The sequence below is a fragment of the Puma concolor genome, chromosome B2 (assembly GCF_028749965.1).
Source record: "Puma concolor isolate L17-30 chromosome B2, mPumCon1.1.hap2, whole genome shotgun sequence".
Classification (NCBI taxonomy): Eukaryota; Metazoa; Chordata; class Mammalia; order Carnivora; family Felidae; genus Puma; species Puma concolor.
The window spans coordinates 76,384,031-76,409,161 of NC_141671.1; the positions used below are offsets into that span (position 1 = coordinate 76,384,031).

Genomic DNA, 25,131 nt, shown 5'->3' on the forward strand with positions numbered 1-25,131 from the left:
AAGTTTATTTATTTTGAGGCAGGGGAGGGGCAGAGAGAAAGGGAGATAGAGAATCCTAAGTAGGCTCCACGCTGTCAGCACAGAGCCCGATGTAGGGCTCTATCTCACCAACCATGATGAGATCGTGACCTGAGCCGAAATCAAGAGTGCAATGCTTAAACAAATGAGCCACCCAGGTGCCCCTGAGCAAAATTCTTAAATCGGTTGAGAGGCATACCAAGAGAACATGCACTTCGACAGGGATTAGCAATGATTTAGAATCCAAAAAATAGTTTTCACTGTATTTAAGATGAAACATATGAATTTTGAAAGTTATTTTTTACTATTTGTAGACTCTTCTTTCTAAGGGTTTGTGTTTCCCATACATTGTGAATAGCTGCAGAATCCTCCCAATGGTGTAGTTATACTCTAGCCCATTTATATGACCAGAATTATTAGGGGAAACAATTAAGTTTCTATCAAGCATGCCTCTTCAGAAAGGGAAAGAAAATCATTTGGCATTGGTGAAATTACCACAGTTACTCTCAAGTATGCTTGAGAGTATCATTATTGGAAATTTTAAATTTATACCAATTTGGCAGTATATTGGTAATCAAAAGAATTTAATCTTTCAAGCTCCCAAATATATAACAAATTAGTTTAAAAGAGAGAAGAAATAAGTTGATGAAGAATTATTTGAAAGAAAAATGTATGAAACATTTGGGATCTCAGCCATCAAGCTCAAGACCTTGCTAATTAACTATGTCACATATTCATACCTGGGAAAACAAAGAGACTGCTGCTTAGAAGGCATTAAAACAAAGACTAAAATGATGGTTTTAGTTTCTGGTCTTTTGTTTTCCTTTTAAACTAAAAGAAAACAGAATCAACAAATAGATAAATGCTTTCACTTATAAAGATTTGAGGCAGTAACCAATATGAGTTACAGATTCGGGGAAATCATGAAATCATTCAAATCATAGAAACGTGACAGAAATCCAGAAGACTGGCAAGCTTTAGTCTGTTTTCTCTGAGCTGCAGGAAGCCACCCAACCCTGGAGAAGAAAGCAGATATGAAATCCTAGTAAGATGCCTTTTTAAGGAGGACATGCACTTTTCACTTAGCTTGGGAGGAAATTTTAGGGGCTAATGACTGCCAAAAACCTGGGTTTGCAAGACATACTCATTAAAGAGAATGTAATGGGGGGTGGGGAGAGACAGGAAAAAGAAAATGGTTTTTAAAAAAACTACTGTGATTGAGTACAAAATACAGCCAAAGTCCAAGGGTGAAAGGAAGTTAGTTCTCAAGTCTAATTAAAGGAAGTAAATACCATGGCATCTGGGAAGAGGGAAAAAAAAGCTTTTCTTCAATTTTGAGAGGAATTTATCAAATATTCTTTATATAAAGGACATTGAACAATATATTAGATATTGTTTCCATTAGAAGTTTTAGTAAAAGATATAGAAGAATCTATTCTATTTGGCATTTCTTTCTCATATGTACGCTAATCAAAACAGAATATAACGTTGTTATGAATGCCTGCATATCTGGTTGAATAAATCAAAAATACACTTCACTGAGAATAGTTTGTTGTACAGCTAAAATGTCAAACCAGGAGAGGGGCACTTGGGTGGCTCAGTAGGTTGAGTGTCCGACTCCAGCTAAGATCATGATCTCACAGTTTGTGAGTTTGAGCTCTGCGAAGGGCTCTCTGCTGTTGGTGCAGAGCCCCTTCAAATCCTCTGTCCCCTTTTTCTCTGCCCCTTCCTTGCTCTCGCACTCTCTCTCAAAAAAGTAAACAAACATTAAAAAAAAAATCAAACCAGGAGGTATATTCTCTGCTCAATACTTACCTACTGATTGGGATGACTAGAGGGTAGGTTTTATACAAATTCAAGGTCACAGTTAGCAGATACTTTGGACAATAGAAATCCTTCATATAAAAAGTTTCTTGTAAGTAGCTTAATACATAAATGCGACTTCCAGCAACTTATTCGTCTGTTTTCCAACCACAAGGAATTCTTCCCACCCTAGTCATTGGTGGTTTTCTTTGGGTAAAGAGTGAAGAATATCATCCCTTGAGATTGTTTTGTATTTTTTATTTTTAGAGGAATGTATCTCATTCCAAATAAGAGAAGAAAGCTGTCATATATATATGTGTGTGTGTGTGTGTGTGTGTGTGTGTGTGTGTGTGTGTGTGTGTGTGTATACATATATATATTTGGCATTCCTCATGTTAGTGAGTTACATACTTTAGTATACACACACAGTTCAAATTACTTCCTTATTTATGTTACTAATAAAATGAATTTTATTAGTACAACATTCCACATTATTTAGTGAACTTTGTGCTCTATTTGTTACATGAGAAATAATGGAGAGTAATAAAGGAAAAAGAAACCACATTGCCACGTCCAAGACTTTAACAGTCACATGTTGGGAATGTCTTATAACTGCAAAATAATAAATTAGAAGCTAAATTTGGTGTAGAAATCTTTGCAAAAAAAGTATGTGACATCAGGATCTCATGTATATTACTGGAAAAATTAGTGAGTTCACCTTATGTTTAAAAAAAAGAGAATTTCCTAATATTAAATAGATTTTTTCTGGATGAGGGTTTCCTTGAGAAGCTTTATATAGTTTCAATTATTGCTTAGACTTAACACTTCCCATCTGTTTTCAGAAATATTTGTACTTCCTTGGAACTATCCAATATAATAAACTGGTCATGAGGCTAAATAACATACAAACTTCCTTTGTGCTCTATGAATACTTAAAAAAAAAACATGCTCCTGGTAATTTTTTATATAAGTCTTTACTGGCTAGTGTCTTAGAAATATTTCCATTAATCATATTTATAATATATAACTTATATTTGAATATCATTTTTTTGAAATCTTCTAATCCTAAAAATAATTTGGGTTGATGATTCACGTGATACCCAGACTTTTCTTACATTTTTCTAAATACATTTTATAACATAACAAGTTATGTTGCAATTATAACTATGTAGTCAGTGTTAAATCTAAGTTTCAATACTTACAAAAAGAAATTTTGCTTCCTAAGATTTTGATACTTGAGAACTATAGAATTTCTGCCATATACGTCCTGTCAACAGTTTTAAAAAAGATCATCTTATTTAAATATAATCACAATAGTAATTTTACAGATGAGGAAACTACAGATCAGGGAATTTACATTATAGACCAAAGATCACACTGTTAATAAGAAGCAATAAAGAGATTTACACCAAGCCTCTTCAGGTCCAAAGCACACTCTGGGCTGGGAATGTTTATTCACTCTCTCACCCATTTATACACTCAACAAAAACTGTGCAAAGTTCTGCCTGGTTCTAAGGTAGAGGTGAAGTGTACAGAATTGCTACCTTCAAGAAAAAAATGGTCAAGAGACAGTCAGATAGACAGAAAAGAGTCAGTTGCTCTATGTTAGTGTGAAAGCAACCACCCAGGGGTATGGGTGCTACTTGACTTGGGGTGGGGAGCTGGGTATGAAGAGCAGAAAAAGGTTAACAATGAAGACGGAGAAGTAAGCAAAGGAGCCAGATTACAAAAATCCTTGAAAGCCATGCTAAGGAGCTTGGACTTTCAATGGTGGAAATAGAGAGTCAGTCAAAGGTTTTGGTCAAGAAAGTGATATAATTAGGCATCCCGTTTTGAAACTCCCTCTCTTTTGAAATGAGAAGGGTCTAATCTAAAAGACTGGCAACAGGATTGAATGGATGAGAGATTCAATGGATAATTAAGAGGTAAAATTGGCAAGGCTCAAAAGGAAAAGGAAGGGGGAAAACCCTGACTATGTCTGAGGTATCTGGTTTAGGTGACTGAGTGGGTCGTGTTGCAACTTACAGTGTTAAGAAACCTGGGGACTGGGATGTTAAGCTGAGGAGTAACAGAACCAAGAAGAAAACGTTAGAGAGCACTGACATTTTAGTGGGTGGAATGGATCACTGCACTTAGTTGTACAGATTAAGAAGGAAATATATCGAAGAGGGGAAATGTATTAGGTTTAGTTCATGGAAATGTGAAGCCAATGAATTCATAGGGGACGTGGGAAAGAATATATGTGATAAGGAGGATAAAGCTGCAGAGTGTTTACATTCTTACAACCACAAGAGAGAGAGGAGCCAAGAACACAGCTGGAGTTAAACTCTGTGCAATAGAAGGTCCAGCTGAGACTGAACTATGCAGAGTGATAGAAATCCACCCCCACATTAATAATATTTTAATTTAAAAAATAGGTGCATAGAAATGAAATGAATAGTATCTTATGGCAGTATAAACATTGTCTAATTAGCTCTTCCTTGAAGGAAAAGAAAGAGTTGGTTCAGGATGGATTTGTGCAGTGGACAAAGGACAAGATCATAAGAGTACTGACTTGGGTTGTAAATAAAATGGACTGCCATAAGCCTGCATGCTTGAGAAATTCTTATGGACAGCAGATCTTCTTATCTCCTGCTAATGTTTTCAGGGTCAGTTAAATACACCATGTGTTGTATATCCACCAAGTTACAGCCATCACTGCAGGATTAAGGGACTTGCCTGACCTCCTTGCTCCACATCCTAAGAGGATCAAGTCTGCTCAGTGATTCAGATTGATGGAAGGAGGGCCAATATCACAACAGTTTTCTTATTGGTCTTACTATTTCCATTCTAGCCTCTCGTTTCCAATCTTTTATCCACATAGCGGCTAGGATAATCTTTCAAAACTTTTAAGACAATGCAATCATTCCTCTGCTTCAAATACTTCAATGGCTTCCCAAATGGATTAAGAATAACAATGAAACTCTACCAGGATCCACAAGGCCCTGCATGTGACTCCTGTCTTATTCAAACCTCATCTCAAACCACCTTCTCCACTATCAGACCTTTTGAACATGCTACTTCCTCAGCCTCAAATGCTTTTTTCCCCTGGCTTTTACAAGCCAACTCCTCATCCTTCAGGTGTCAGTTTAAATACTGTCTCCTCAGAGATACATCTCTGACTACACTCTGAAAGGAAATTCCCTTGTTATTCTTTATCACTGCCTTATGTTCATACCCATCATAACACAAGCTGTGCTCATGTATTTCTTTGTTCACTTGAATATTACCTGTAAGTTCCACAAAGACAGGAAATATGTGTTTCATTTACTTGCACTCAGATTAGTAAAGTGCCTGGCATGCACTTTACTACATTTCCATTAAAGAAAAGAAGGAGAGAAGAAACCATGAGCATAGAGAATCAGCAAAAAGATTCTGATGAAGTGGCAAAGTTGAAGAAGAAAACAAAGCAAAAAACCTTTGGGAAGAACTGACTGATCAACCATATTATTTGATAATTTCTAAAACCAGGTTTAAACAGTTGAATTAATGTCATTAATTCAATTTGTGGTAGAAACTTTTTAAAGAAAAACTGTATTTCAGCAATATTCCTATGAAATATCTATTAGATATATCTAGAAAACAAGATATGAAATTCTTCGCATATACTGTAGTATTTGGGAAAATAATCTTAATTAACAAACCTTAATAATCTTAATAGTTTAGAGGAAAGGTTCAAGAAACTACGTAAGAGTGGAGCTTCTCTGACCACCTCAGTAGAAAACATAATCAATCTAAGATAAAAAAGACTCAACACTGGTATGCAAAGATGTGATGGTTAATTTTCTGTCTCCATTTGGGTAGGTATGGTATCTAGACATTTGGTCATACACTAGAAGTTTCTGTGAAGGTAATTTTGTGTGTGTGTGCGTGTGTGAAGGTAATTTTTAAGTGAGATTAACATTTAAGTCTATAGACTTTGAGTAAAGCAAATTACCCTCCATAATGTAGATAGGCCTCATCTACTCAGTTGAAGGCCTTTCTAGAAAAGAATGATCCCTCCCAAGGATGAAGGAATTCTTCTAGCAGACTACATTTGGGTTTGACTACATCAACTCTTCCCTGGGTCTCCAGGCTGTCAACCTACCTTGCAGATTTTGGATTTGCCAGTGCCTAAAACTGTGTAAGCCAATTCCTTAAAATAAACCTCTACACACACACACACACACACACACACACACACACACACACACACACACACACACACAAAACTGATTTAGTTTCTCTGGAGAGCTCTAACACAGAGGTCTAAAGGGTAGAAAACACAAATTCAAGTCCTAGCTCTGGTACTTACAACCTGGGTGACCACTGAGTTTCCTTGGAATGATTATTTTCAATTATAAAATGAGTGGACTGAAAAAATCAACAACTACCAAACGTTAATGATTCTGTCTCCAATATACCACAACTCAACTGTTTCCAAATAAATGTGAAATGAAAATGTACATAAAAATAATTTTAGGGAAGCTCTTATTCATCTACTCATTTTAAAATTAGTATGAGCAGGGGCGTGCCTGGGTGGCTCAGTCGGTTAAGCATCTGGCTTTGGCTCAGGTCATGATCTGTGGTTCCTGGGTTCGAGCCCCATGTTGGGCTCTGTGCTGATAGCTCAGAGCCTGAAGCCTGCCTTAGATTCTGTCTCCCTCTCTCTCTGCCCCTCCCTCTCTCGTGCTCTCTCTCTCTCTCTCAAAAATAAACATTAAAAAAATTTAATTAGTATGAGCATACCAATTAACTACAAAGTAACCGATGTTCTTATAGTTAAAATCCAAAGGACCTTCCATAGTAGAAAATACTGGAAAGAATCCTAATGTAACACTGAATTCAACAGACAGATGGCATTTATTTGGCATACTGTCAATAAAAATTAACTTCTTCCATTAGGGAAATAATATTCTTACAACATTTTCAGCTTTTAAAATAAATTACCTCATTTCATAGTGAAAATGTTTTATTTCACAAGGCAACACTATTTTTGTAAAATAGGTAAAATATGATAGCCTCCAAATTATTATGAATGCCATTCATTCAGCCACTAGACAATCATATTAAGACTAGGATGTATATTGCTAAATGAGAAATTTATTTGCTTAGAAAAAGTGAAATTCAGTAACTTTCATAGATAATTATATAATTTGGAATGCTATCAAATATTTTATAAATTTTACTACTGTGAACATATCACATATATGAAGCTAAAATTGACCATTTCGATTTTGCCTTTAAAATAGTTAAACTTTATACTATAAAATTACTTATGTATAAAATAACCAACATTTTTAAAGGTATATAAAAGCATTCTTAGATGATAATTATAGATTATTTTGTCAAGAAAACTGATGAAAACAGGGGCCCCAGGGTGGCTCAGCCATCTGCCTTTGGCTCAGGTCATGATCTCATGGTTCATGAGTTCCATCCCAGCATTGGGCTCTCTGCTGGCCACACAGAGCCTACTTTGGATCCTCTGTCCCCCTCTCCCTTTGCCACTCCTTCAGTTGTGTTCTCTCTCTCAAAAATAAAAATAAATAAAAACTTAAAACAACAACAAAAAAGAAAACTGATAGAAACAAATCTCCAAATTTCAGAAGCATACCTGAGAGGCATGTAGGAAATTTTGGAAAGGGCAAACTCTAACCTGGCGATTCTCCTCAATTACTGATTTGGGCAGAGGGGGCCAGTAGGGGAGGTAGAAACATCGCCTTAAAGAAAATTCTTCCTAATAATGCCTCTACTAGCTAAACTATAACTAAGTTTAAATATATATATCCAAGACTTTGAAAGCATATACAGAAAAACAAATAGTCTGAAAAAAAAAAAAACTACAGAAAAGATTAGATCAGAAGATATAATTACTTCAAGTAAGAAAATGTCAACATTAAACTTTTTATCCATTAAAACTGGAGAAATTTTGAAATCAAAACATTGTAGCCAGGATACAGCTGTGTAAACTGACATGTGTTTGTGTGTTTGGGTGAAGGAGTAGGAATTTTGATGAGATGTGTCATCAAATCACTGTAAATCTGTTTAAAATCCTTGCTTCAAAACATACTATTTTAAATAATTCCTAAAATTATGATTAAAGTGGTCACTAAAAAACTTTCTGAATTAGAAAGGGTTTTTTGAAATGAGGTGTGAGTTAGTTGTGAGATGTTCCAAGCACCTAGGAATTATTCATTTGTAGGCTGCTCTTTTAAAAGTTCATTGAATTTTCTAGTTAAAAGTGACCTTAGAATTCAACTACTTTATAATCACACTCAATGCAAAAATCTGATTTATAATATATCACCAACAGATTATCCAAACCATGTAAGTATTTCCAATGATGGAGAGTAAGGAAGTTTATTCTAATGACAGATAGTTCAATTATCAGAAAAATCTTTCTTTACATTGAAATTAAATCTATATCCCTGTAATATAATGTCCATCCTCTGATTTTAGCTCTACACTTGCGGGCTAGACCATGCAAGTTTATACTTCTTTTCCACATGAAAATCTTTCAAATAATTGAAGAGTTAGCTATATCCCTTTCAAGTTTCCTCTTTTAGGTTAAATATTTCTATTTTCACCAACCCTTTCTAATATGACAAGTTATAACTCTTATTGCTTTGGTCACTCGTGTCTGTTTGCCAACGACCCTGAAAAGAATGGCATCCAAACTAAATGCAATATTCTTGACATGATGTTATATAAAGAACTATTGCCTCCATTTGAAAAAAAAAAAAACTTTATTCTTAGTAATAACAACACTGATTTATAACCCTTCTTAAAAATACATAATGATGCCCTAATTAATATATTTTCATAAATACTGCTGGAGATAAAACTTGGCAATTTTCTTAATTCTCTGTATGCTGTGTATAAATTTAAATCAAAACACCTGGATGTACCACACGGATTGTAGCAGAGTTATTTTTGGATCCTAAACTTACATTTCCATTCAAGTTTTCCACATTTAAAATCTCTACATGAATATGGAGACTTGATGAACTGTTACTTTACACTTTTAAGGGTCTTTTACAGTAAAAGATAAGTTTCACTGCCTTGCTGAAGAGATTTATATGTCTTTGCATACACTTAGACAATCCTTAGATCTTGATAGGAAGAATTAATGTTGAATCATGCCTACATTTTTTCCATTCTCTAAATTTTTCCTAATTATGGAAATACTTAGGAAAAAAGAAAGTCTGGAATCTTAAACCACCTCTGGGCACACACTGAATTTCCAGCACTTAAGATATAGGATTCTCTACCTCAACTCCTGTTTAGCACAAGTCACATACACATTTTCTTAAATATCGCATTTAGTCTGCTCAGAAACAAAAGTTAATTTGAATTACTAGTTCAAGAAATCATTACCTACATCTCCATAATAAATGAAAATCAATTTTGCAAATAATTATCTCTAAAAAATCAGCTGAATTAACAGGTAAGAGATTTGAACTAGTCCAGACATTCCATCTAACTTGTTTCAAATCTTTGAAAAAAAAATTCTAATATACAGTGCTTTTTCTCATACTTTAAAGTGGAATAGATGCAAATATTAGGCCTATTTCAAGGGAAAGGAGATCAATTAACAAAAGAATATTCTGAAATAAGTATAAATCAAAATCGAAGGTTTATTATTGTAGGTAAATGGTGGAAAAGTTTATTAACATCAAACATTAAAATGATTTGTAGAAACATTAAAAAATGAGTTAGTCTCTTAAACATCAACTATTTGAGTCTCTAGAGATACAGAAAATCCTAATACAGTAAAAGATAAAAATTACAAACTAAACCAGAGTTTAAAGGCAAAAATATTCCGATTCTCAAAAGTTGCCTACATTTTTCTAAAGATTCTGAAGTCGCTTAACTGAAGAAAGCCAAATCCAATCAAGAATAGCCCTGGTCTTCCTGGGCGCCTCTTGTATCCAGGACCTCTTATAGGGGTATAACCTGCTTTCACCCCTTCCCAGACACCCTACAGTGCTGACACTGAGGGGATCTGGGACAGCAAGAGATATCTATTAACCTCTGGGCCCTAGATCACTTGGCTGTTTACATCACAATGGTTCAGTAACAACCAGATAGCATTAAATTATTGAAAAGTGCCACAGCCTTACTTCAAGGGTTGAACATTTCACCAATAGTTATTAAAACTGTCTGTGAAACCATATTTCTTTCCCATAAGCAAATTAAACGCTTGATTTATAAATTACTGAGGTACTTAAGTATTTATAGCTTAATAAAGTGAAATTCCCATCATACAGCTATATAGGACATCACAAAAATAGATTACATTTAAGAAAACCAGGTAGGGGTGCCTGGGTGGCTCACTTGGCTAAGCGCCTGCCTTCATTCGGCTCAGGTCACGATCTCACGTTTTATGAATTCAAGCCCCGTGTCAGGCTCTATGCTGACAGCGCGGAGCCTAGAGCCTGCCTCAGATTCTCGGTCTCCCTCTCTCTCTGCCTCTCCCCGGCTCACACTCTGTCTCGCACTCTCTCTCTCTCTCTCTCTCTCTCAAAAATAAACAAGAATTTAAAAAAAATTTTTTTTAAAGCAGGTAGATCTAACATGAGAAAATTTAAAAAGAATATGAAAGTGTCCATTCTAAATTGTTCAATGATAGTTATTATAGTTATAATCTGCACTACAGAATAAGAACATTATTGGGTTAAAGCAGTATTAGCTCTGGGAAGGTTTGTTTTTACATTGATTCCCATCAAAACCAAGACTCTCACCCTATAAGACTACAACACTTGCTGAACTTCCGGCACATCTGCAAAAACTATGTTTCCATATGAGTAAACAATCTCCATTTCTAATCACGGTCTAATTATGGTCATGGTTTTAACTGTTTCTATATTACTAGGTATTTGTCTTCATATAAAATTGCACTTGGGGTAATAAAAGCTTAGTCCTCGTAATTTAAATAACAAACACTCCAAGTCCTTTTTGGAATTGTGAAGGAAATATATATACAAACAAACTGTAAGTGTTGAAAAACTATTTTAGTATTTTGTTTTGGTTCATCTTAATATTTCCTTTCGTGCATTTCTCTAAGAATATTCTGGGGAGGGGCGCCTGGGTGGCGCAGTCGGTTAAGCGTCCGACTTCAGCCAGGTCACTATCTCGCGGTCCGTGAGTTCGAGCCCCGCGTCAGGCTCTGGGCTGATGGCTCAGAGCCTGGAGCCTGTTTCCGATTCTGTGTCTCCCTCTCTCTCTGCCCCTCCCCCGTTCATGCTCTGTCTCTCTCTGTCCCAAAAATAAATAAACGTTGAAAAAAAAATTTTTTTTTTAAATAAAAAAATAAAAAAAAAATTAAAAAAGCATATTCTGGGGAAAAAAATAAATTAAAAAAAATAGAACATCTTATTGACTGACTCTCTGACAATTAGTCTTGTTGATAACCTTTGCCATTGTCAAAATCAAAACAGGTACCATCTATGTAGCATACATAATGTGGGAGTTAAAATACAAGGAGCTTTAACTATATTATCTACTAAGTTCCAGGTCCATACATTTAATTGCCAACTAGACTTCCCTACTTGGAAGTCCCACAGACATTTAAATTCACCATGTCCTGAAAAGAACTATCTCCCTTACAAACATATTCCATTACTCTGAAACTTGGTGAATGATACCACCATCCACTGAGTTATCAAGACACCTGGGAGTTACGGGGCACCTGAGTGGCTCAGTTGATTAAGTATCCAACTTTGACTCAGGTCATGATCTCACAGTTCGTGAGTTTGAGCCTTGCATCGGGCTCTGTGCTGACAGCTCGGAGCCTGGAGCCTGCTTCAGATTCTGTGTCTCCTTCCTCTCTGCCCCTTCCCTGCTCATACTCTTTGTTTCTCAAAAATAAATAAACGTTAAAAAAAAATCATCATCATCAAAATCATCATCATCATCATCATCATCATCATCATCATCATCATCATCCTGGGAGTTATAATAATATCAGTTGTAACAACCACTACCTGGGGACACTACTTTGTGCCAAGAATTATGCAAGGTATATTAACTATGTTAAATCTAACACCACCCTCCAAAACTTGCAAAATAGGTATCACTCCAAAAAATCTTACAGTAAAGAATCCTGTTTAATTTCAGCCAATTCAGGTTTTCTTCAATTAATTTGAGCACTGAATGCTTTTTTCACCATAATTTCTGGCAAACCAAGCAACGGTACTAGTCAGATCAAACTTCGGAAATGCCTTTTTAAAAAACAAAACAAAACAAAAAACCATCATCAAACCTTTTTGTTAGCTCATCCTTTTTACCAAAATCGTATCAGTGATCTACTAGATAAAAATGAGTAGCTGAAAGGAAGATTATAGAAGTTTACAGTTGTATTGTCTGTATGTAAACAAAATTTTACTTCCTCATAGCCTGATTGCTCAGAGTAAGTCCAATTTCTTTCAAATCAATTCTTTATGAAAATTTACCTGTTAGAATAATATGTTTAAAGAGTAGGAGAAATAAAGAACATACCAGTATTTTATGCTTTGTTATGAGAATGAATGAATCGAGTAATATCAAGTTGCTATTTCTAGGAGGTACCAAATAACATATTCAGCACTACCCAGGCACTAAGCTTAAAAGCGTGGGAAATAGAGGAATAATTTATACAATATGATCCCTTCTCTCTAGATGCTTACAATCTAGTTGGGAATAAATAAATAGTAAAAAACCAACAAGAAAGACCAAGAAGAGAAAAAAAAACTGAGCTCACAGATCGAGCAGATTGTGATTGCCAAACATGGGGGACAGGAAGTAGGTGAAGTGGGTAAAAAGGTTGAAAAGGTACAAATTTCTAGTTATAAAATAAATAAGTCACGGGATGTAATGTACAGCATGGTGACTACAGTTAATAATACTGCATATAATAAAAATGCACATTTGAAAGCTACTAAGAGAATAGATCTTAAAAGTTCTCATCAGGGGCGCCTGGGTAGCTCAGTCAGTTAAGCGGCCCACTTCGGCTCAGGTCATGATCTCATGGTCCGTGAGTTCGAGCCCCGCGTCGGGCTCTGTGCTGACAGCTCAGAGCCTGGAGCCTGTTTCAGATTCTGTGTCTCCCTCTCTCTGACCCTCCCCCATTCATGCTCTGTCTCTCTCTGTCTCAAAAATGAATAAATGTTTAAAAAAAAAAAAAGTTCTCATCACAAGAAAAAAAAATTTTTTATAACCATGTATGGTGATGGATTTTACCTAAAACTATTGTGGTAATCATTTCACAATACACAAATATCAAATCATTATGTTGTGCACCTGAAATTAATATAATGTTATGGCAATTATATGTCAATAAAAAATAAATTAAAAAGTAAAATAAAAACAGACCAAGAGTACTTTGATAGAACATTAGAAATATCAAAAGAAGACACATGATTAATTGCCAAAGGCATGGTAAAATGATATGTAGCTAATAAGAGCTCAAAAGAGAAAGAGAGGATTCTTGGAAAATGCAGTGTAAAATAAAACAGGTAAAAATATTTATTTCCAAAGAAATTACATAAATCTGCTTTAGTGATTCTTTATGTATACCTGCATTATCAATTTGCATTAAATTTTTCTTTTAAAAAAAAGTTTTACAGAATACAAGTAATTCAAGTAACACAGTAGGCTCAGCATTCTCCAAAAATACAAAAAGAATCATGTCTAGCTCCAAAAATCACCTCTATCTACAAATTAGCCACAATTGCATATGCTGACATAAGCATATTGCAATACCAAATACTGAAAATTCTGCAAGAATTAAAATGTTATGGGTACACGGGAACAAGATAATCCAAACAAACTCGACATTTTTAAAAATCATTATCCACAACATTTTAAAAAACCCAAAGTATCTATGCCAAAGAAAAAAGAAATTCCACAGAAGACCAATAAATGGATAATCCAGCATCATACCTTAGGAAAAAATATGTTGGCAGAATTATTCATATAAGAACTTATTTTTGGATACCTAGCCAGATTTTAATGCCATATTTAAAATGAAAAATATCTAGTCATAGAAAAGTATCATATTGAGACAGGGAAACTCAAAGGGCCCATGAAAAACTGCTTTACTCACTCTTTACTTTTTTCTCTTTTTTTCTGCTTCTACTCTTGCTAGGACCTATGCCCCACCCCCCTACACACACCTCATAGAACACATAATGTATGTCTTCCTTGCAAAGGTCAAGGATTTAATGATTTCTTTGGAGACTTTGAGCACAATAGATAACACTGAAGGAGTGACCAGGCAGGGTCATCACGAATGTTTTCCATGACCACTGACTCAAGACCCCTGGCTGCAGGGCACAAGTGACTTATGGAGAATACCTAAATACTCTTCATTCTTGGATTACTGACAAGATCTGGGCACCAGACCACCATCCTCAATAAAAACTCCAGGCCCCAAGCAAAGACGAGGTTCACTCTTCCTTCCTTTCTCAGTCTCCCAGACACTCTGTCCATATCTACACACTCTCCATACCTTAAAAAACTCTGCTTTTACTTCCTCTTGGAAAGTTTGATTTTTATCCGGCAGGAAGCCAAGAACCCTCCTGGCTGGTCCTACGGGACCTCCCTCTGGGTCCTTGGACCCAGCCAGCCTGCATCAATATCGTTAAGATATATTAGAAAGTATGAGATCAAAGATATACCTGTTTGCAATTGTATTAAGCTCAGTACTTATACTATTATCTCTTAACGTTCACTTATTATGTTCCTAATTGCTACCCCCAATTATACAAAGTAAATATAACAAGAGGAATCCTCCTGTTCATTTTCTGAATGTCTTACAATACTTGCTGTTGCAGTAAGAAAGATTAAATAGACATTTGTCAATTTTGGCTTTAAAAAATAATCTATATGCTAAATGAGGCCTGAAAGATCCATTATTATTCAAACACAATAACAGTTTCCTGTCCAATTAAATACAATGTCTAAATATATCCCACATAACACATTTTCAAACAGGTTCCTTTCTTTACAGTCCTAAGAGAAGCCAGGAGAATGATTCCATTAAAGAACTTCAAAATCATCAAAAGTTTAGCAAGATCTACACATTAAAATTAACATGAAAGGAAACTGCCATAAAGCAACCATATATAAATATGATTATATATATATATTTATTTATATGTATATATAGATCATATATAAATATCATATATAAATAGTTTTAGGAACTTTACTTTCTCTGTTAGTAAAGCATTCCTTTACCTAAATTTCAAATGCTGTACGTAAGTTGGAAGAATAATAAGATGACTATCTCCACCAAGATTCAACATTTGTGAGCATTTTGTTACAAATGCTCTGCTACCTCCTGCCCCATCTCTTCCTCTTCCCCTTCCTTCAATCTATCAGTTTATTTATTTCTGGCAAGCACCCTATAATCAATATATTAATACTTCTAAAGAAAAACAGGTAACACTAAGTCAGATAAATACTATAAATACCCTTATATAAATTCAGTTCCACTTCCCACCAAATGGGTTCAGACACATCAGGTTTTATCCCAAATTTAAATTTTTTAAATGTAGATAAAGGATGGTGGGCTGCAGCTTAATCCCCATGTCACAGAGGCGGAAACTAAGACACACAAAGGATAAATAATGTATTCAAGACGAAAACAAGTAGCAAAACCAAGTACGAAAATATAGGCAATCTACTCCAGAGCCCACTTCTAACCACTGCTCTAGGAAGCCTCCAATCCAACAGGAAACCCTCATGACTTTCTTGATCTATGCAGAATAATTCCATCACCCCTAACTGTAATGCTGGCCTAATCTGGACACCATCCTCTCTCACTGGGTTTATAATAGCCTGCTACCCAGGCCATCTGGTTCTTCTATCCATTCGACTACTAGTAAAAGCTAATGTTCTTTAGCCTCCAAGAAACTACAGGTTCTGTGCTCTCTCATTTATGTTATACCAGTGACTTCACCTACCAGTCTCCTCTCTCTCACATCACCAGCGCACCGGCCTCTATGCTACTCCTTGTCCCCAGGCATGTTCCCACTTAGGGCCTGGCACACGTTTCCTTTTATATCTACATGACTGCCCCCCTCACTACTATGGTATCATTTTCCAATGAGGCCCAACACTGTCCACTTTATTTAAAGGTGCAACTACCCCCCCACTGAGCGATGGACGCTCCAAATGCCCTTTTCCTTCCCTAGTTTGTCTAATATTTATTACCTTCCAACATCCTAGACAGTTCACTTATTTTTTATCTCCCTATCTTTTCTGCTCTTAGATTTATAGGTGTACCAATGTATGCTCCGCCCTTAGAAAATCATCTAATGTAGACTAAATGCACAAAAAGTAATTGTTGCTATTGGGACTTCTATGTCAACTTCAACCCAAATCCTTTGAGTTATGCTCCTCTACATCTCTTATAGTTAGCATTTCTCAGTATATCCCAAACAGTTACAATTTCAAAAAATATGCTTAAATTACATTTTAAAACAGCCGAATGTTACACACTTATGCTTTTATGAAGACTATTTTTAGAAACACACTTTATAGACATGGAGAGATGTTCAGGTCATTGAGAGAAGACAGATAAGGAAGAGCTTATATAGTATGATCTTTGTGTAAGGAAAACAGTATATATTTGTGTGAATTTAAAGGTTTTCTGGTATAATGACATTAGATATTTCCAAAGCATTTCTCCCTTCTGCATATTTGTATTTTCTCATTTTTTCAATAATGAAGATATATTGTTTGTATGATTAAAAAATAAATATACTTCTATACCCCCCAAAATTATTCTTCACAATACAATTACCAGCTAAATTCTAACTCTTGCTCTATTAATAAAATATGTATCCACTGTTAATACAGCTGTTTTATAAATGCAATATAGATATATGCTATTAATGTAACTTAAGAGACCATCTACAGATATTTATCTAATTATTTTCTTTATACAAGGGATGATGGGGTCAATTCTTTTCTTTATACAAAGAATAACATGACACAAGTGTGTTAAATATTACCAATATTATCTATGGGAAATCCACATATTCAATCTAAGTTTCAGATATTACCTTTGGAATACTCCTTTCAATGGCAGTTCTTTTTTTTTTTTAATTTTTTTTCTAACGTTTTTTATTTATTTTTGAGACAGAGAGAGACAGAGCATGAACGGGGGAGGGGCAGAGAGAGAGGGAGACATAGAATCGGAAGCAGGCTCCAGGCTCTGAGCCATCAGCCCAGAGCCCGACGCGGGGCTCGAACTCACAGACCACGAGATCGTGACCTGAGCTGAAGTCGGACGCTTAACCGACTGAGCCACCCAGGTGCCCCATTGGCAGTTCTTTTAATAAGCTTTTTTACTTGTGGTATAAACTTACAAACATTTTTTATCTTTAAATTCAGAACTATAAGTTCTGAAGCATAAATATATTCAACTTGAGCTTTTGATTTTGCTGCTGTTAAAAGTACTATTTATTATTTATTTCAAATGCGTCCTGCTTCAAAGTATTTAAAGTAATATAACTAATAAAATAAAGTTCTGGATTTAGAAAAATTATATTCTATATTTTACACAACTTTAAAGGTGACTAATATTTCACTTAAGGAAAATCAACAAAAGAGCTAATTTATTTTTTTTAAAGAGCTACTTTAATGCCAACTCTTAATTTAGAAAATATATTAATTTTCAGAAAAATTTGGAATCCTTGTTTTAACTTCTAATATGTATAGAAAATAGTGTTAATTAACATTTCAAAGTCAAGCTTAATTATGGTCAATTACTTTCTTCCCAAATAAAAAACAAGTTCATTTATTGTCTATAAAAGGAAACCTAAATTGGCTTATAATGCTTTCCCATGATCTTAAATCTAGAAAAATAATACTATATTTTTTAATGTTTACACATATTTATATCTGAAGTTCTTTTAAATGAAATTTGATTTCAATTTTTCCAAAATTAACTTCCATTCAATAATTTCTTAATTATAAAAACTTTACAAAAAAATAAAGACTCAAGTGTTTTTAAAATGAAAGTTTACATACCTTGGCTTCCGAAATGCTAAACTATATTGCTGGCAAGCCAGACCCACAGTGGGGGTATAGACAATAGGCATGAATTTCTCAATGTCAGACATTAGCACTCTGTAAAAGAGTTTTTCATTTCTATCTTGAAGATCCATTAAGAGAAGATACCTGTGGAAATTGGACATAATGAGATCTATATTCCAACAAATCATGAAATAGCTGCTTAGATTTTTAACCATTTTTCAACAAAGTATTAAGTACTTTTTAGGTCATAAAGAAAACATCTGATCAAAAAGGACTTTAGAAATATTCTTAAACACCTCAAAGAATGAAGAACCATGAACCTGAGTGAGGTTTATTCAAACATTAAAATCATTGCTGAAACAGCAGGTTTATTTAATACCTGGAAAGATTTTATCCCTATTTTAAAATGAAAATGCCACTATAGGTAGAATTTAAATATTAAGTAAATAGACATCATCTTTTAACTTGTAGTACTGAATAACCAAGGGAAATGAAAAGTAGACAATAAGGAATAAGCAGTGACTCTAAAAATTACTAAGGTAGGCAAGTTCAAGAGACTTTTCTTATCATTTTATCAAATGTCCTTTTTCTTTCTAGAGGCATTTCTAACCCAGAGTTACCTTTCTAAACACCAACCTTATTATGTTACCTGTAACCTTCGAGAATTCATAGAATAACACCAAACCGCTGAGTACAACTTAAAATAGTCTTGCAAAATTGCACTTAACAGTCTTACCATACTTTTTAGGTTCATTTTCATTCACCAGAAGACTTGAAAATGCACAAAATTTGGAGCCAGAGATACAAGGATTCTAATGTTTGGCAAACAGATGGGTTACACCAACCCCTGTAACATTTGCAGATGATGACTTTCAGCCAAGCTAAAACTGATTTAGTTATGTGGAAATCATCACTGCTGAATCAGTGATCAATTCTCAGACCTCATTTTATTTTATCCATCAAAATATTTGACACAGGTGTCTTTCCTTAGAGCTCAATATACTCTTTTTACTTGACTTCTGGGCCATCATACTGTTCTTGGTTTTCTTCCTGTCTTACTGGTTATTCCTTTCCTGTTTCGTTGCTGCTTCCTCCTCTTCTCTGAAAGCTAACACTCATCTCTGATATATTAGGAAATTAAGTTGGCTTTACCCTTAATATATTCCTAAAATCTACACACCTTCATTGCTACCATCCTGGGTCTAATCTCTTGTATTAATAATTATTATTATTGTAATAGTCTCCTAAATATTCTTCCAGTCTACATTCTATTCACAACGTTGCAGACAATCTTCTTGAAAAATAGATCAGGTCTTGTTGATCTACTTAAAACCTTGAATGGCTCCCCATTTCACTCAGAATAACACCAAAGTCCTATAGTGGCCTTCAAAGCCATTCGGAAACTGTCCTCCATTACCTTGCTAACTTCCCCTCCCAATCTACCATATTCCCCAAGCTCATTCTGATCCAGACATAAGTCTCCCTGCTGATCCTGGAACATACCAGGTGAAGAACACTGTTTCCCAGATTTCCTCATGGCTAATCACCTCACTGCCTTTGATTATTCACTCATAAGTCATCTTCTCAATGAAGTCTATGCTGATCAATATGACAATATAATAATGCAAACTAACCATACCATCCCTCAATATTCTCAGCCCCTCTTATCCTATTTTTTTCCATTAGCACCTGTCAATTTCTAGCATACTAATTTATTATTTTACTATTTAGTATTTAATAATTTTTAAAAATAATTTACCTAAGTTCCATGAGGGCAGAGATCATTGTCTATAATCCTAATGTCTGAAAGAGCACCTGACACTGAGCCGATGTTCAATAAATACTTGAGGAACAGTCTATGGTAAAAACATGAACGTGACTAGCTCTTACACGGTAGAGGTAAATGGCCCAGGAAAAGAATGTAAAGTAAAAACATTTGAGTCTGAAGGAAAGACTAACAGAACAAATGAAAGAGATTGTAAAGGAGTTCAAGAAACAGCAAACATACACATTAGGCAAATGGATCAGCTTCCTTCCTCAGCTGCCCCTGGGAAGCTCATGGGCTCATGAAAAGTAGCCATGGCAGTGATAGAGGTTATCCATGGGCTCAGCAACATGAACTTCCACTCACCAGACCAATCTAACTACAGACACTGCTGAGTACCCCATGCGCCAGCAGAAGAGACCAATGCTGGGCACCTGATATGGCACCGTTCCAAGGGATGACCAACAAGCTACATGGCAGCAAGCTGATTACACTGGACTGCTTCCATCATGGAGGGGTGGTGCTTTTTTTTTCTTTTAACTGGAATAGGCACTTACTATGGATACAAATTTGCCTTCTCTGCACAGAATACCTCTGGCTAAACTACAATCCACAGATTTATAGAATGCTTTAAACACCACTATGGTATTCCACACAATATTTCTTTTAATCAAGGAACTTACTTCAAATGAGAGCAAATGAAATGTGGCAATGGGCCCATGTTCTTGGAATTCACTAGTCTTACCATGTTTCCCACCATCCTGAAGCAGCTGGCTTGACAGAATGATAGAATGGCCTTCTGGTGACTCAGTTACAGTACGAGGTAGGTGGCAACACCTTGCAAAGCTGGGGCAAGGTTCTCCAGAATGCTAGCTATACTCTGAATCAGTGTCCAATATATGGTGCTATTTCTCCTATAGCCAGGATTCACAGGTCAACGAACCAAAGGATGGAAATAAAAGTGGCACCACTATGACCCCTCCCACCCCCCCACCCCCCCATTCCGGTGACTAACAAAATTTCTGCTTCCTGTCCCTGTGAACTTACGCTCTGCCGGCCTAGAAGTCTTAGTTCCAAAGGGAGGAATGTTTCTACCAGGAGACAATGATTTCACTGAACTGGAAGTTAAAACCACTGCTAGCCACTCTGGGCACCATATGCCTCTGAATCAACAAGCAAAGGAAAGAATTACTTTTCTTTTGGGGTGGGTTGGGATGGGGTGATTGATCCTGACTACCAAAGGGAAATTGGACTGCTACTTCATTATTATTATTATTAATCTCTTCAACCCCACGGCAGAAAGGAATCCTGCCAAAGACTGCCTTTGGATTCGAACTGCAACTCTCCCCTTGGTTTCCAGCCTGCCAGTCAGCCTACGGATTTAGGACTTACCTCGGCTCCATAATCATGTGAGCCAATTCCTTAAAATCAATCAATCAATCAATCAATCAATCAATCTATATAGAACCAGCAGGTTATGTATGTTGTATATATGTTAGTACTTTTTCTCTGGAGAACCCTAATACGAATACTTACTAGGTACTGGTCTGCTACCTCTTCTAACCTCTGCAGCAATATTTTCAAAGAACTGTCACTTCTTTTAATCCACAAATGAAAAACCTGAGGTTTGGAGGGTTTCAGCACCTTATTAAGAAAGGGCCAGGTCAAAAGCACAGGGCCAGGCATGTACAGTGGTCATGGCAGTGGCTGCAGCAATTTGCTCAAGGCCCCACTGCTCATGAAATACAGCCAGAATTCCAACCAAGGGCTGTCTAATTCCAAAGGTAGGGAAAACATTACTTTTACCTTTGTGCAGACACAGAAACTGAATTCTAAAAGTAAGTGACCCAAATCTGCAGTAGTGTTAGAACCAAGCTTGGAAGTTGAAAAAGTATGCTTTTATCTACAATGAACTTAAAGTCTGACTAAAAGCCACTATGACCTGTTTTGCTCTGTCTAGAATGGCATTTCCTGGGGTGCCTGGGTGGCTCAGTCAATGAAACATCCGATTCAGCTCAGGTCATGATCTCACGGTTCATGAGTTTGAGCCCCCTGTTGGGCTCTGTGCTGACAGCTCACAGCCTGCTTCAGATATTCTGTCCCCTCTCTCTCTGCCCCTCCCCTGCTCACACTCTATCTCAAAATAAAAAATACATATATTTTAGAATAGCATTTCCTGATAATTCACCTTTATAGCAACCATTTGATCACAAGAGAAAAGTGGTCTCTCTGAGGATATAGTTTAGAAAAGAAAAATTTATATTATTCAAATGCTGCTACTGAAGGTAATTTTTTTTAAAAACATCATTGTATTTCTAGGCAAATTCTTCTCAAACTTGACTACTCTGTCCAAATCACTAAATATTTTAACTTCCTCATCCAATAAAAAAAATAGACAACTGCCTAAGAGAAACATAAAAATCATCTTCAGGAATATGTTACCTGTCAAAGTCAGAGGTCAGACGCTCAAAATTTTTAATTACTCTAAGAACCTGGATATCCTGACTGATGAAGCAAGGTGGCAACAATCCATGAATATTCAATTGTTGTCTCTCTTCCAGGGTAAAAGCCAAGTCCTATGGAGGAAAAAAACAAACAAACAGTAATTTAAAGGGAATAATAACCAAAAACTATAGATGTACACACACTTAAAATCCAACAAATATATGGAATTAAAAATCAGAACATCTGGTATTGCCTAAACAAGGCCATCCAACTGTGTAATCTCTCAATACCTCAGTTTCCTCACCTTTATATATTAGAGTACTATAATATTTTCAGGTCTGTGTCATTCATATTTGAGGTTTGAAATTAGGTAATGGAGAAAATGATGTGAAGATATGCAAATGAAAGACATAAATATTATTACTGTCATTAAATATATAAATGAATAGGAGTTACAAGAGATTTTTAAATTATGAACATTTTAAAATTATGAACCACCTATGACCTGCTGTTCCTCAACCTATAAAATAGATCAGGAAATGCCTTATATATAATTGACACACCCAACACTGCTCCCCCAAACTATCTCTTACTGTTCTTATTACATTTCTAGCTACACAAACTTTCTCACCATTGCCTAAACATACCACACCCTTTTATTCTTTCATGACACCATGGACAAAAATTTTTCTCTGCTTCTCTGTCCTTCAAACCTGACCTTAAATGCTCCCTCCTCTCTAATGCCTCTCTAAAGCCTCTCCAGACTCAGCCAGTATGTCCATTAGAACCCTATTATTTAATACTATGTTATCTGTTTACATGAACACTGACTGTAAAAAACATGAAGCTCAAAAGTAAGTAACAAAATATAACTGAAGGCTGATACAAAAACCCAGAATGGACTGAAGAGATTTTCTGGAATATAATAAGAGGGGAAGTAGTAGCAGAGAAACCCCAGTAGTCATTAATCTGGAAGAATGGGATGAGCCATTCCCCTGGAGATGACTCCTCCTGGGGCTACCGAAGCCCAAAACACTTCTTTGACTAGACTGACAACTGTTTCTCTGGGTCTGGCAAAAGTGCACCAAAATGATGATGGTTGGGTTCACTCATTATGACCATTACTGATGCTTCTTAAGACAGCTTGGATGGGTAGACATGTGTCCACTGACTTTGTAATGGGTGATTCTACAGCCATCCTCCTCTGCCCCTGAAAGTTTCTTGCAATGGTAGAACAGTGATTCCTAAGTCTTTAGAAGGTTTATTGCTCAGGGGAAAAGACAATTTGGTTCACCCCAGAGGTAGATGACAGACCCTGACTGTTGAGAAATGAACACACTGAACCTCAGAAAGTAGGTGAAGGAGGTCAACAGATGAGCAACTCTTTCTTTCTTCTTATTTTTTATATTAATAGGCCCATTTATTCATGTCACTGATGAAAAAGCCTTACGTTTAATTAAACTTCTGGGTCAGGGAACAGACTGAAGAAAGTCAAATAGATTAGTCCACTGAATGACACATAGTGGAGCACTCTAAGTTGCCTACAAGGGCTAGCTGGGAGTGATGGCTCCAGAACCTCCAGAATGAGAAGCTGTATACAATCTTGACTTCTCAGCAGAAGGTCTCCCAAGTGCTATCAGCACAGGTGGTGTCCAGTTTCCAGATATTTTTCTCCACTAGCAGCCACTCTTATGACTGCAAATGCCCCATTGTTACAAGTTCAGTTGGGGGTCCTCTGGAGCTGTTCTGTTCCCCAGGAGCTCGATGGGCCCTTTCCTAATGATAATCCATAGTGTTCAGCTGTGGCTGGCCCAACCACTCTCTCCTGGATGCCAGAGAACAGCAGAGAGTGCAGCCTGTCAGTCCTTTGCCTAGGAGTTCCAGTAGGCACCAGGAGACACTCGTGGTATTGCTAGAACCTTCTGCATGCCATTTGCTTTTTTATCAGTGGTTTGTGTCTCCAACCACAATGCAAAACCATGAGGTCAGGATTTTGTCTGGGTTTTTTTTTCTTTTCCACTGCTCCATTTTTAGTGCTTAGAAAAGTACCTAGAACTAACACATGAATTAGCAAGGTCCGAGGATATAAAATCAATGAGCAGAAATCTGTTGCACTTCTATATACCAATAACAAAGCAACAGAGAAAGAAATCAAAGAATTGATCCCATTTCCAACTGCACCAAAAACAGTAAGATATCTAGGAATAAACCTAACCAAAGAGTAAAAGATCTGTACTCTGAAAACCATACAAGACTTATGAAAGAAACTGAAGAAGACGCAAAGAAATGGAAAAGCATTCCATGCTCATGGATTGGCAGAACAAATATTGTTAAAATGTCCATACTACCAAAGGAATCTACACATTTAATGCAATCCCTATCAAAATACTACCAGCAGGGTGCCTCAGTGACTCAGTTGGTTGAGCGTCTGACTTCGGCTCGGGTCACGATCTCATGGTTCGTGGGTTTGAGCCCCACATAGGGCTCTGTGCTGACAGCTCATAGCCTGGAGCCTGCTTCAGATTCTGTGTCTCCCTCTGTCTCTGCCCCTTTCCTGCTTGTGCTCTGTTTCTCTCTCTCAAAATTAAACAAAAAAATAAAAATAAAAATAAATACCACTAGCATTTTTCACAGAGCTAGAACATGCAAGCCTAAAATTTGTATAGAACCACAAAAGACCCCAAATAGCCAAAGCAATCCTGAAAAAGGAAAGTGAAACTGGAGGCATCACAATTCCGGATTTCAAGATATATTACAAAGTTGTAGTCATCAAAACAGTATGGAACTGACACAAAAACAGACACATACATCAATGAAATGAAACAGAAAACTCAGAAATGGACCCACAAATATATGGTCAACTAATCTTTGACAAAGCAGGAAAGAATATCCAATGGAAAAAAGTCTCTTCAACAAATGATGTTGAGAAAACTGGACGGTGACATGCCAAAGAATGAAACTAGACCACTGCTTACACCATACACAAAAATACACTCAAAATGGATGAAAGACTTAAGTGTGAAATAGAAAACCATCAAAATCCTAGAGGAGAA

At 36.1% G+C, this 25,131-nt stretch overlaps 1 protein-coding gene across 1 annotated transcript in view; it reads right to left on the minus strand.

The window, feature by feature from the left end:
- Positions 1 to 25,131, minus strand: part of ME1 (malic enzyme 1) — a 199,467-nt gene that overhangs the window by 149,041 nt on the left and 25,295 nt on the right. Inside the window, exons 2-3 of the mRNA XM_086707319.1 lie at positions 22,076 to 22,209; positions 17,863 to 18,012 (exon numbers count right to left, since the gene is read on the minus strand). Coding sequence (XP_086563445.1) covers positions 17,863 to 18,012; positions 22,076 to 22,209 — 284 coding nt within the window. The remainder of the gene's footprint in view (positions 1 to 17,862; positions 18,013 to 22,075; positions 22,210 to 25,131) is intronic.